At 30.3% G+C, this 13,630-nt stretch overlaps 1 protein-coding gene and 1 long non-coding RNA gene across 5 annotated transcripts in view; one reads left to right on the top strand and one right to left on the bottom strand.

Annotated features, from left to right (window-relative positions):
* ss (aryl hydrocarbon receptor spineless) overlaps positions 1-6,604 on the bottom strand; it is a 92,618-nt gene extending 86,014 nt beyond the window's left edge. For all 4 annotated transcript variants that reach the window (XM_081972223.1, XM_081972224.1, XM_081972226.1 and 1 more), the window contains exons 1-2: positions 6,296-6,604; positions 1,163-1,379 (exon numbers count right to left, since the gene is read on the bottom strand). In XM_081972223.1, the coding sequence (XP_081828349.1) occupies positions 1,163-1,218 (56 nt within the window). In that variant the 5' untranslated portion in view covers positions 1,219-1,379; positions 6,296-6,604. The remainder of the gene's footprint in view (positions 1-1,162; positions 1,380-6,295) is intronic.
* Positions 6,605-11,751: 5,147 nt separating this feature from the next.
* On the top strand, positions 11,752-12,085 carry LOC145724804 (uncharacterized). The gene is made up of 2 exons (XR_014177086.1): positions 11,752-11,850; positions 11,896-12,085. It is a non-coding gene; the product is annotated as an uncharacterized LOC145724804 (long non-coding RNA).
* The last annotated feature ends 1,545 nt before the right edge of the window (positions 12,086-13,630 follow it).

The raw sequence follows: 13,630 nt of genomic DNA, 5'->3' as shown, positions 1-13,630 counted from the left end.
CATGGAGTTACCATAAAGCATAAGTGAACTTTACAGCTTAATGGTGCTTACTCACGCCTTTACGAATGCAGTGTGCAACTTTTGAGTGTAAAGGGCTTTGGGTACAGGAAATTGGGTGAATTAAGTATACTCTGCGTTAATTTGAGTGTAGAAAAGAAATATTCCTTGAAGGTTAAAGGTCACTTTAGTAGAAGCTAGAAATAATATCAAGTTTTGTAAAATTGATGATGGTTACCAAAAACAAAACGTTAGATTTGAAATATGATTGCAATGTAATCAAAGACAACGGGTTTTTTCAAAATGTTGTTAAAGGACGGACATTTATGACACATATTATTATAACTTTGGTCTTTGTTTCTTATTATTTTGTTCAAGTAAATTCCCAATTTAACTAAATTTTTACAAACTTAACTTAATCCAAATTGTACATAAAATCTACAAGTTTCTATTATTTTAACTTGCTTTCTGTGACTTAACTAGATTCTGAGCAGCAAAATGAGAATTAATTAAAGTCACATATTTTTCAATTCAAAAGATTTTTTATTATTATACAATTCCCCAAAGTCAGCAAATTTTTCACTTTCATTTTAAAATTTAATTTTTGGTTTGATCTCCAATTCTAATTCAATTATCGCATCACTTTTTGATATTCAGCAAACTCAACCTTTAGTAAGTTACTTTTACTTCTAGTAAATTAGGTGTGGCGATATAATCAGCTACCAAATCCAAATACCAAAACTACATTTATTTGCAGACTATAAATGTAACCGAGCTCTTGAATTATGTATTTAATTAAATTTTGATTACAATCTTCATAGAATTCACATGATATAAAAATCAGAAAAACTGTGCTTTTCACAAAAACGTAAAAATACTTGTTAGAGAGGAGGGGCAACAAAGTTTGGTAAGAAATGTTAAATCACCCTATGTAAACTAAACAGCCTATAGGAGCAAATCACGATACCCTCTGCAGTAAATTTTATTGGCTAGTTTATGTAGGGGGATGACAATAATTGGAACTTATATTTTAGTCGCATATTATCATGATGTAGGTTTTTGTCGTACTTTCTATTTTTTTCTTATTTTAAGTTGTTAGCTTTGTGGCATTTCTTAAATATCTAAATACATACTAATATTAGATATTTATCTTGCTTAAACTCACCTTTTCCCATTCCTTCTTCGACGTTTTGTAGCGTAAACAGTACCTAACTGATTCATGCTGGTGGTGGAATTTTGCGGTGGGGTAACTGCCACCACGGGGGCGGCAGTTAGGATACCCTCACCTGTAAAGGGCGGCACGCTGATGAGCTGGTGGTTGGGTGGACATGGGTGGGACCCCTGAACTCCCAGGAAATCCGTTTTGACAGTTCAAAAGGACACTGAAAGCAACATTAGCTCTGTTAGGTTAGGTTAATTAACAATTTATTGTTGTTCAACACTTTTAAAATGGGTTTTTCAATTTAAAGTCATTTTCAGCTATAAAGTTATTATTACATTTGCTACAATTCTTATTCGCTTGACCCCTATCTGGATTAATCTTAAGTGTAATTTTAGTCAATTATTGACATATAGGTATCATTTAATTCAGATTACACTGCCACTGAAAATACAATTATTTTCAGATTTATTATACTGCAGGTACATTAAAATACAAATTTCAGTATCATTGCATGTATACCTGTATAAACTAAGACTAATGTGTGACTATAATGCTTAGTACGCTGGCGTACAGATTTAGCAGATATTCTTGTATTCATGTAGATCAGATTATAATTAGCAGATTAGTTTATACTAACATGCGTTTTGTATCAGTCTTTTGCTTGACGAATTTTTAATTTTCAACAGAATTTAACATTTTCCAACTAATAAAAAAATTTACTATACATACATAATTTTAGATAATTCACCTTATCAAAAGACACGAATTAACATACATTTGTTACTTTTGATGTATGTAAGTATATAACAGAAATAAATTGTAATTAACCACTCATTCGGGTCTTAAACGAATTCGAAAAACCGCTATTAACTGAGTGATGTCAACGTGCGATTACGGCAGAAACCCTGATGGAACTTTTTAATTTCTAAATATAGCAAAAGTAAAGGTTTTAAATTAGTCAAAACTTAAAAACACTAGTAAATTACAAAAGTTCTGCAGTAAAATTCACGATTTAGATACGAAATTTTATTAGAGGTTCACAAGAAGTACATATTTTCAACAAGAAAATCATTCTGAATACTAATAACTAGAGTGATAATTCTACATAGGTGTAAGTTTGAATAACCAAAATATATAAAAATTTAGAAACATGACTTAATTGTTTTAAAAAATTTATGGAGTAGAGGATCTGGAAGAATGCGCATTTTGGCACATCAAAGATGGGTGCTCTACATCCTTTTGATAAGTATTTTCACATAAGTGTGCCTTCTGGTCCCATTATTCGATCTTATCCCAACTTACCCTAAACTAAATAACCAAAAATATAAAACAATAATGTTTTATAATCATTGAATAACACTGTATAACATCCACGTATACGAAATCAATAATTATTGGAATTCAACTATAAGGAAGTATTTTAGATTTGTTTTTATCAATAATATACTGAATTTATTAAAAACTGTCTATTGTATTATCCGAATAGGCCGAAGCAATAATTATTAATTAATAACAATGGAAATAATATATCAACCTTCAACAAAGCATGCTAATAAGTGATCTTTTGTATAGATTCAATGAAATAATTGAGAACACAAAAAACTGTGATAGAATAAATCTTTAAGTAAATCACACATGATAAATGATTATTTGATTTTGACGTTCAATTATTTAACTAATAATAATTTAATATCTCAATTTCCATACGTCAGTATAACAATAATCTGTTTATTAAAAACCGAACACTCATATACTATATGAATAGGGGATGTTAGTAAATAGAAATTACAAATTTATAAAAGGCATGTCGAAAATGTGTTTTTTAGCGTTTAATAGATGACATTGATGACAATTTTACACATCTGGCAATAATTATTGTTTATAGGTCAATTTGTAATTTGATCGGCTTTTTCAACAAAAAAATATCGAGAAAAACACATATAACTTTTTTACGACGAACATTTACGAAGACATTTACTTATTAGCGCTATTTCTTGTATAGATACTATATTAAGTAAGTATATGAATCATGTTTATTCAGCTAATTTTATAATTCCCAAATAATTTTGCTTCTAGTGGAATTTTTCCTCTTTTGATTATGTATTGATAAATAACTGAGAAGCACTGTATATAGTCCTTCATTTATTTAAAAGTGAGGTTGGTTGAATAGTTAGATAATCAAGTTCTACAGGGTGTCCGGAAAATACGTGTACAACGTTTGACGACAGACTCCTGACGTCAAAATATGTCGATCTAAGCCGACTTAGTTATATCCAAAATTGTCTCGTTTAGCCGGTAGAGGGCGTCAAAAATTTGTAAAAATATTGGTTTTTTACTAAATTACGTGAAAACCTGCTAATGGATTTTAATGAATTTTAGTATGTAGACTAATACTATAAAATGACGTTTTCTAGTAGTATAGTCACCGGCTGTAAATAAGTGGAAGTGTTATAAAAGTGATATAATACGTCAACATTTCTCCTCATTTTTTATATGAACGGCGTTATGACAACCCAGATATTTTTGTCGAGTGACCGGAAGTATTTTGAAGCTATTTTACCTCTTTAATATTTCCCGGTGGATGAGCTGTTTCGCCAGAAAAAAAAAATTACAATTACCTGCATACATCAAAGTAGGTATAATAAAGTTGAAATTATTTATTGTAAGAAACTAAGTAAACCAAAAACATTACTTAAGCAAATGTGTAAAATGACCGCCATCTTGCTGAATACACTTATCAATACTCTTTAAGAAATGAAATTGTACCCAATATTTTTACAAATTTTTGACGCCCTCTACCGGCTAAACGAGACAATTTTGGATATAACTAAGTCGGCTTAGATCGACATATTTTGACGTCAGGAGTCTGTCGTCAAACGTTGTACACGTATTTTCCGGACACCCTGTATATCAAAAAAATCTACTTTGCACACACACGTATTTATTTGAATAAATGATAGATGGTGAACATATTATCAGAAGTACCCGCCCGTAGGTAGCTCTTAAGCTTCTTAAGTTGTTTTGTGTCTATACTAAATTAAATTTGATTAAATTTGCTACAAGTTTTGCTCATTTAAATTTTTAGATATTTTTTAGAATTTTCGAGATATTCGTACTTAACGTCTGCAGTTTTGGAAAAAAATTGTTTCACATGTTTGCTCTTCTGAGCGGATCAACTCTTTAACGACGCAAGTTTTATTTTTTGGTTTTTAGTCTATATCTCGAAAACTATCATGCGTCCTATGATGCTTTTGAAAATTATAAAAATTCAAAAAAGCATTGGAACACCACTGAGTGAAAACTCAGTATTTTAGAAATCTGAAATTTGTTTTGTAACCAGTAAATTGACCTTAAGGGGTTACAGCTCTGAAATTTGCTGTGTAGCCAATAAATTGAACATAAAATCGAGGGACGTATAGAATTTTCTCCATAAATAACTCTTATTTAACTCAAATTGTGATAACTCCTTTTGAAAATGAAGGAAAGTCAGAAATGTAATGAAAGGCCATTTTAGTCAGTATTTTTGAAATTTGCTTTGTAACCAGTAAATTGAACATAAAATGAAAAAGGTAGTGTGTTTTTTTATAAACAAACCTTACTTTACCGAAACTGTGATCATTACTATAATAAATGAAAGAATGTCAGATAAAATGCAAGTAAACCCAATTTCAGTCAGTATTTGCGACATCTGGGGCTTACGACCCTCAAATTTGCTCTGTAGCCAGTAAATTGAAAATAAAATCAAAAAACGCACTGAATTTTTTTAAAAACAAACCTTACTTTACTGAAACTGTGATCATTATCATAAAAAATTAAAGAATGTCAGATAAAATGCAAGTAAACCAAATTTCAGTCAGTATTTGCGAAATCTGGGGGTTACGACCCTGAAATTTGCTGTGTAGCCAGTAAATTGATCATAAAATCCAGTAACGTATAGACTTTTTTCCTTAAACAACTCTTACTTAACTTAAATTGGGAAAATCCTTTTGAAAATAAAAAAGTTAGAATTGCACTGATAAAACTTCATTTTAGGCAGTATTTTCGAAATCTGGAAATTACTACCGACATGGCCACTTCAGTATTTTGCATAGTTTTCAAAATATCCGCTCTACAAAGTGTCGATACGGACATTTAAGAGCGGATATCTCGAAAAGTATAAAATATATTGAAATACTTGACTTAGTGAGACTTGTAGCAAATTTAATCAGCTCTTATTTTGTATAGCGTTGGTAGAACACACAGTTTTCAAAATGTACCTAAACAATAAACCGGAAAGTGAGACTTTGAAAACTCCCTCTCCTCTCTGGCTCAAAGGCTACGAACGGAGATTTTTGATATGTTCCCCTCCTAATTAATCCAAACAAATTTGCGAAATCAAAATTTGTGTTCCAAGTATTATATAATTATTAATCAATTAAAATTGATATTAGATATATTTCTTAAATCTCCTCAATTTACTCAGAGTTAGAGCAAATATTTTAGTTTGAACAAAAAATTAATATGTAATGAAAAAATAGTGTATTATAGAATATTTCTTATCGGTATCTAGTGACACTTTTAAAATTTGATAAAATACATTAAATATTTGAAAAAAATAAAGAATTTGTATTTTTTAGTGGAAACGCAATCTTGATGATCAAGTGGTCTTGCGTAAAATGCCATGTAAAAAATTATACCTAATTATATTTTATTTGTAATTAATTGATAATTCCTATTTTGACTTCAATCAATTCCTTAAATAATAACCATTCAACTGATAATGATATTAAATTTTTTAGTTTGTTGAGTAACGTGAAATACTAAATAAACTATAAAAAATAATTATAAACTTAATCTAATGCATCCTTACAAAGAACGGAGCATACAATATAAAAATTCACAAAAAATTAACTTTCAAAAAAGTAATAAATTTATTAATAAAAAAAGGTATGCAGTAAATAATGTTGAATTAACGCATTATATTATATTCTTATAGCCATTGAATAGAGTAATTAAAAGAAATGCAAATAAAGAAAATTAGCATTTTAGATAAAAACACAGCGGTAGCCTGTAGGTTTCTTTAAATGTTCACAAAAAATGTGTTAATAATTGTGATATTAGAATAAAAAATTTTTTTATCAAAAATCATTAATTCACCTTTTTGCCACCAAATATCCCTCCCAGCACCCCAGTGGTGTTACCACAGTCGCGTCATGAAATCACTTCACTACTACGACGACTTTGAATCTCCCAATCATTTAAACCAAAGTCGCAAACACAAAACACTGAGTCACAAAAAAAGTCCTACCAAAATGTCGCCGAATTATCGGATTACAGGAAAGCAATAAAACGCGCAAAAAAACACCGTAAAACCGCGTAAAATAACCGCGATAAGTACTACCTGAAAAGTGCTGAAGAACACCACAAGCCACTATCAAAGAGTCGACATACCATCATCGACTAGTGGCTCTATCTTCCAAAAACCGCAAAAGTTTGTGGCACAACCCATCCGTCCCCCACTACCCATCACGGCTCTAACGCTGCATTCCGATTGGCTCTCACCTGTGCAACGTCACAAGATGGCAGACTTCGACGGGCGGGAATTCCATGTGCTACGTCTCTTTCTGTTGACATTGAAATGTAATAGTTTTTGTTGGGTTAGAACGAGAGGGTGGAAGGTCGGTGACGGTCGGAGGGGTGGTAGTGCGGGGTTGAGGTAGGACTTGCTTGGTCTTTGATCCGTTATATAGAGGGTGACAAATAAAAATGGCTTTGGTAGCAAATTATACTAAGTGTTGTTAACATTCCTTTGGTGACTTGGTGCTTAACGCTATGTGAAGTTATTACTAATGCACGATTTTAGATTAACATTTAAAAATATTTCTACAGTGATAAACATACGATTTGGTTATCAACTAGGTTTATCGCATTCACCGGAAGTAATGAAAAATACTTGTTAAAATTTATAAGTACTGGTTTCTAAGAGCTAAATCAAAAAAATATTTTAATAATTTTTTTTATATTCCTGCTATTTTCAAGTATAGGATATAATGCTTATCAGATATGAAAATAAGTAATTAATTTTAAAAATTTAGGCACAAAACAAACTATATAGTTAAGTTTTTTATGTATTTAAATGTATAGGTATGACTTCAACCTGTGTTCTTTTATGTAGACCTCAGATCATACCAAATTTCAAAGAGTATATTTAAATAGGTTACTAAACACCTAATTAAGTGGAGTTAGTGCTAAAAGATAGTAACAAAAAATAATGCAAAACAGTCAGAAATAGAGAATAATAAATAGTTCATGTATACTATACAAGAAATCTGGAAATAAGAGAAGAATGTGAAATATTTCAACAAAAATATAGTACCTAGTTTACAGTCAATAGCTCCAGAATAGTTATTTACCTGACAAGTGCGGAAAGTGGTACTTTCCCGTCAAGACTGCAGTTGCAAGCAGTTAAAGGGCGGCAAAGACGCTTTCCGAATGTGTTAGGTACAACATTTTTCCTACGAGTATTATTTATCATTAAATTGAACAAAAATGTATAGTAAAATTACTAAAATGAAAGCCTCTGTTTGCAAAGATGATTAAAAGTGTATTCTTACTTGAGAAATATACAGTTATGGTTTTTGGATTTAAATGTTTTTTTTTTAAATAAAATAAATGCGGAGAAGTATCTTTTTCACACTTGTGCCGGAAAGTTACTTTTGCGCACTCATTTTTTCTTCGCTTAAACATCTCATAAACAGGTTGGTGAAAATGGGTATTTTCGCTCTACACATATAAACTTCAAAATTGCAGGTTTATTATTCATTTATTGTAAATTAATATTGCAATGCGGAAAAGTACCTTTACCGCACTAGTGTGGAAAAGTGTACTTTACCGCACCCGAGTAGGAAAAGATATATTGATCACAAAGTCATGCAGAATCTCAATTATATGCATATACAAAGATTACCATAAGTTAACAAGGTTACTGTAAGAAACCATAATCAGTAAACTGATGGTGTACAGGAGTATTGAAAAGGTTTTCCAACTTCAATACAGAATAAAATTTCATGTAATGCTATGGATGTCACTCTATGACAATTAAATTTATGTATAACATAAGGCAACATTATGACTGTGAAATGAGTTAATTTAAAGTTGTGTTAACCCACAAAAACCCAACATTAGTCCCAACAAAAGCGACATAGTTTTTGTTGGAGTTAAGCAACAACATTTTCGGGCTTGGAAACTTTTCCAAATCAAAAACTTTCCGGAAAAACTAAAAACCTTCCTGATTAGTTACCGCATTCCGGTCATTTGTCAAGTGACAATTGTCATTTCAGTCAGTAGTCGCGTTTTTCACTGATGACTAGTTTAATGCATAACTATAGTAAAACTAGTGTATATTTGTATACTGCTATTTAAATGTTATTGGAACAATATAGGTCAATACACCAGTTTTACCATAAAATATTAGGTAGTTCTGCCAAATGTAAAGTATTAATCCAGTTTCTGTAAAAAAATTATTACATCAATTATTATAAAACCAAATGTTTATTAAATAAATTTTATTTGACTAATTTGATCATAATGTTAAAAAAGTAAGAAAAAGAAGTGGTCACACTTAATTCGAATTTTCACCTGAAAAATAGTCCAATCAAAGCTATCAATAACTTAATACCTAACCACAAATAGATAAAAAAGAAAAATTCCTAAAACTCATTTATAATACATACCACAAAGCTTCTTGTTTCTGTTTTGTAAGTTTTGTTATTCTTTCTAAGATTTCCTATAAACTAAAGATTTTCCTTAGCAAAATAAGTATACTTTGTAGTGCCCACGCAGCTGAATCATTATACAGGGTGTACGTAATAATGGCCGCTATTGATTAAAAAAAATGTCTAGACTCAACCCAAGAAAAAATCCATATATACCATCATCGTGAATCACCTTGTATAAGTTGTATCCTGTCACTTAAGATGCGTCAGGTATAATAATATATTTCATAATTTAGTATACATATACATCATAGAAAACCGGTGAAGAAGAGAATACTAATAGAAATCAATGAGCTAGACAAAGATCGTGACAAACGTAATGTTAGTTTTCCGAAGCGGATGTGACGTAATTGTCACAAGATATTAATTAGTCTTTCTAATGAAATGGTCATGTGACCAAGTGGCAGAAAAAGATATTTGTCGGGCTCATTGATTTCTCATATCTGTCTCCATGTAAGTAATTTTTTCGTATTTTGTAAAAAGACCTGCTCTAAATTTCCTGTATTCTCTTGCGAATGCCACCTGGTGCCCTGCGTATGAAGAATATAAATTGTATACTCGCTATACATGACTTTATTATTCACTTCTTTAGTTCTTCATTTAAATAGACTTGGAAATGCTTTGGGGTTAATTGCAGTAATTGATTGCAGTTTAATTACACTCTTGCTTTATTAAGAAATTTTCACCTAAAACCTTGTCGAAAGCTTCTGCAAACTCAACGAAAAGCAGATCAAAATCTTAGTCAGTATTTCTCTCATTTGCACTGCTTCATATTTCTATCGACCATAAAGTGTAACTTATCGTACTTAACTTATAACCGAGAAACTTGTCTTAATTTAATATTAATAATAATTCATTCTATAAAGTTAGAGCTGCAATTACAATAACTAATATTTGAGATGTGTTTAAGGAGACCTTTTAGTAAAAGGTTTGATTCATAAAAATATTGAAAATAAGTAGTTTCTGACTGACATTTTTTTTATTTAATGTTTTAAAAAGATTAATATAGAAAATCAGTGTTTTTCTTTGCCTAAACGATCAATTTATAAATTTAGTATCTAGACTAAATTCCCCAAAAAAAAACTTTAATATGAACTAATTTATTAAGGTAAACAGCAGCTATATTACGTACCGGAGTAATAAAGTAAATGTTTGCGCTAGATAGTTACTTTCAAATACAAATTGCTTCCAATTATAACAATTATCTTACTATCAATTTCTAATGTAAACGAATGACGGCTTGCTTACTTAGTACATCAATATTCTAAGCACGTCACGATGGAATCACATTAAAACTGACACGAAACCCGGTTAAACTTTAAAGAGTTTATTAACTGATATGCAAAATTTATTTAGTTGCAGCTGTAACCAGATATCCTTTAAAGAACTTTAAATTGGTGCTGTTAATGAGTGGCTCTTAAAAATGTCGTTGCAAGTGGAAACAAAAAAAATAGATTTTATTTGCGATAAGCCTGATAACGGAGCCATGGTTTTTAATTTAATTAAAATAAAATTTAATATTACAAAAAAAATTTTTATTAATGCGTTGATGGGTATTATGCCAATTTTGATTATACATATTATCACGAACAAGTTTGTATAAAGCAGCATGTGGTTCATTTTTAATTTCAAACTATAATATAACTTTTTACCAAAAATATTCAAGAGGTGTTTTCTAATCATGATATAAGAAGGCTCAAGACACTTGGGGCACATTTGACATTACACAAAACAGAATTCTATATTTTTTCCGGAATAAAATGTTTATATTCGGGAAATTCCCGATGTATTGATATAAATGAATAGTAATTCTCTTCTAAAAGAAAGACCAAAAAAAAGGAAAAGTGCAGAGCAAGAGAAGCATTGGAAAAAGACAAATATTCTGGCTAAAGAACCTGGTTTGAAACATCCCCCACAGGACTATTCAGAGCAGCAACAAATAAAATTATTATTGCTAAGATGATATGCCAACATTCGGTAACGAACAGGCACTAGAAGAAGAACTGCTCATAATTAAAAAAATTTAAGATTTCTTACAAAGCGACGTTATGAAAACTTTTAGAAATTTTAATTGAAGATGACCAAAAATGAAATGAGCAAATTTCAGAAGTAGGAGAAACAAGTTCTTTCTCTATAGAAAAGGCAGATGAGACCAAATATTGTAAAATCAGTTCGCAATTTGGTCAAAAAATGTAGTCCGAGAGTATGATAGGTTAGGTTAGGTGGTTTTGGAACCTTTATCGGGATTAAAAAATCCAAACTAAATCCAGAAAAACCTTGATGAGTTCTTCACTCAAAGTAAACAGAGACAATCATGAGTAAATTAATGGTCTATCATTCGATGAGTGGTTTTCCAGTGTTTTTATTTGATTAGAAAAGCTGTCCTATAGCTCTGAGATAAGAAAAAAGACCTAAAAAAGGCAGATATTCAGGTATGGTTGTGAATGGAAGAACATTTTATTACATCAGACAACTAGTAAAAATTGAGTATTTAGTAGTTTTTAAAGAGCACCAGAAAATACCTATATAATAAGTATAACATAATTACCTAAATCCTGCTATAAAAGTTATCTTGCCAACAAAGCATAAAGCGGTGAAATATAGTTAGCAAATGAAATAATTCCACATAAAGCAATCACTTATATAACCTTTTTGATGATTTTTCTATTAACTTTTCAATATATGTTTAATTAATTAATATTGGACATTTAGTTGATAGTTTAGATAAAGCTCCTGTGGTAAATGATTGGACAATATTGCTGTGAAAAACCTTTCTAATAATTTTTAATTAAAATAATCACTCAGTCATGATTTTCTTCGGTCATAATAAGAGTCCGGATTTCTAGAAATTTTGCTTTTTTGTAGATAATAAAAGCAACCAAACTTTGACATCTGATGTGAACGATTTACGCAAAAACACGTCATTTGACAGATTTTGTTCGTGCTTTTTTTGCTTTTTTCTTCTTTTTGTACTTAATTTAGTTTTTTGTGCTTATTTGTTGACATTTTTGGTATGGTTTTATTTTGTATAGATTAATTTACAATTGCAATAGCTATATTGAGATATTGAAGGCTTCTGAGAGACAAAAACATACCAATTATCTGTTGCAAAATGGGTAAGTATCAATTTACAAATTTAAACTGACCAAATAATTTCCAAATGCTCCGAAGTAGTCTAAAAAATTGTAAAAACATTTCAAAACACTATAGAAGCTCCAAAATGCCTTGCAAAAGCTTACAAAACAGCCTAGAAGCTTCCAAAAGCTTTTCAACTTATCTACAGAAGCTCTCAAAAGATTTCAAGACAGTCTAAAAGCTTCCAAATAATCTTCAACTAGTCTAGAAGCTCTCAAAATATTTCAAGGCAGTCTAAAAGCTTCCGTATACTTCTAAAGTAGTTTAAAAGCATTCACAAGTTTCTAGAATCCTCCATAAGTTTTCAAATGCTTTAAAAGCAGTTCAAAACCTTCAATGCTTTTTAACCTCTTCAGAAACCTCAAAAAAGATTTCAAAATACTACAGAAACTCCAAAATGCTTCTAAAGTAGTCTAAAAAAAAAGTTTTTGAAACAGTCTAGAAGCTCTCAAAACCTTTCAGTATGCTTTTAGAACAGTTTAAAAGCTTTCAAAAGTTTCTAGAATCGTCTACAAGATTTCCTTAAAAGCAGTCCAGAACCTCCAATGCTCCTAAAGTAGTCTAAAAATATTTCAAAACACTACAGAAACTCCAAAATGTTTCTAAAACAGTCGGAAACCTTTCAAAACAATTTAGAAAAAGCATTCCAAAACCTTCAATATGCTCTTTAAACTGTCCAAAAACCTTCCAAATACTTCTCAAGTAGTTTAAAAAGTTTTAAAACACTACGGGAACTCCAAAATGCTTCCCAAGCAGTCGAAAGCCTACCAAAACGATCTAAAAGATTCCAAATGTTCTTCAACTAGTCTTCAAACTTAGTTTTCAAAACAGTCAAAAGCTTCCTTGACTCAAACAAAGTAAAAATTTTGCATCTCTGAAAGAGTTTTGTTCTTTTTTTACAGACTTTTATGCTTTTTTGAGGAAAATAATTTTTAAGCGCTTTTTTTTTAGGATTTTAGTGCTTTTTAATCCGGACTCTAGTCATAACAGATCATCAAAGAATTTTATCGTATTGCATATTTTTGATAAAACTTGAAATACAAATTCGTGATTAATTCCACAATATAAAAAATTGCATAAAAAAATCTAACTTCTGATAGAAACAGCCGACTTTGTAACTCATTTATTTCACATGAATCCTCTACAGTACTTATTATTTCACTCTTCTGATAACGTTTTTTTTTGTTCTAGTTTAATAATTTTATAATAATGTTAATAAAGTTCCTAGTTCTAGACGTATCATTCTTTATTCGTTAATAGCGTGTGTTTCCGCTATCAGTTTTTTGTTTCTATTAACTTAATAATATTGTTTCCAGTAGCGCAATTCGCATTTTTCCATATTCAACGCGGTTTTAATTGACTACTTTCTATACATGTATACGTATAAGATATGTTTCTATTTGCACTCGGTATTCCGATACAATAAGGCATGAAGTACAGATTTTTCACACATATTAGATTACCTTAATGATGATAGAAGTAAATCTTTTCGAAATAATAATAGGTATCCGTTTGCTGATAATAGTCGGACGGTTAAATAATAATAATAGAGTACTGCTTGCTTGAATTATTGTAATATTTC

This window comes from Ips typographus, linkage group LG2, assembly GCF_016097725.1.
Source record: "Ips typographus isolate SLU linkage group LG2, UJ_Ityp_2.0, whole genome shotgun sequence".
In the NCBI taxonomy this organism is placed as follows: domain Eukaryota; kingdom Metazoa; phylum Arthropoda; class Insecta; order Coleoptera; family Curculionidae; genus Ips; species Ips typographus.
This window is presented reverse-complemented; position numbering and strand designations above follow the sequence as displayed.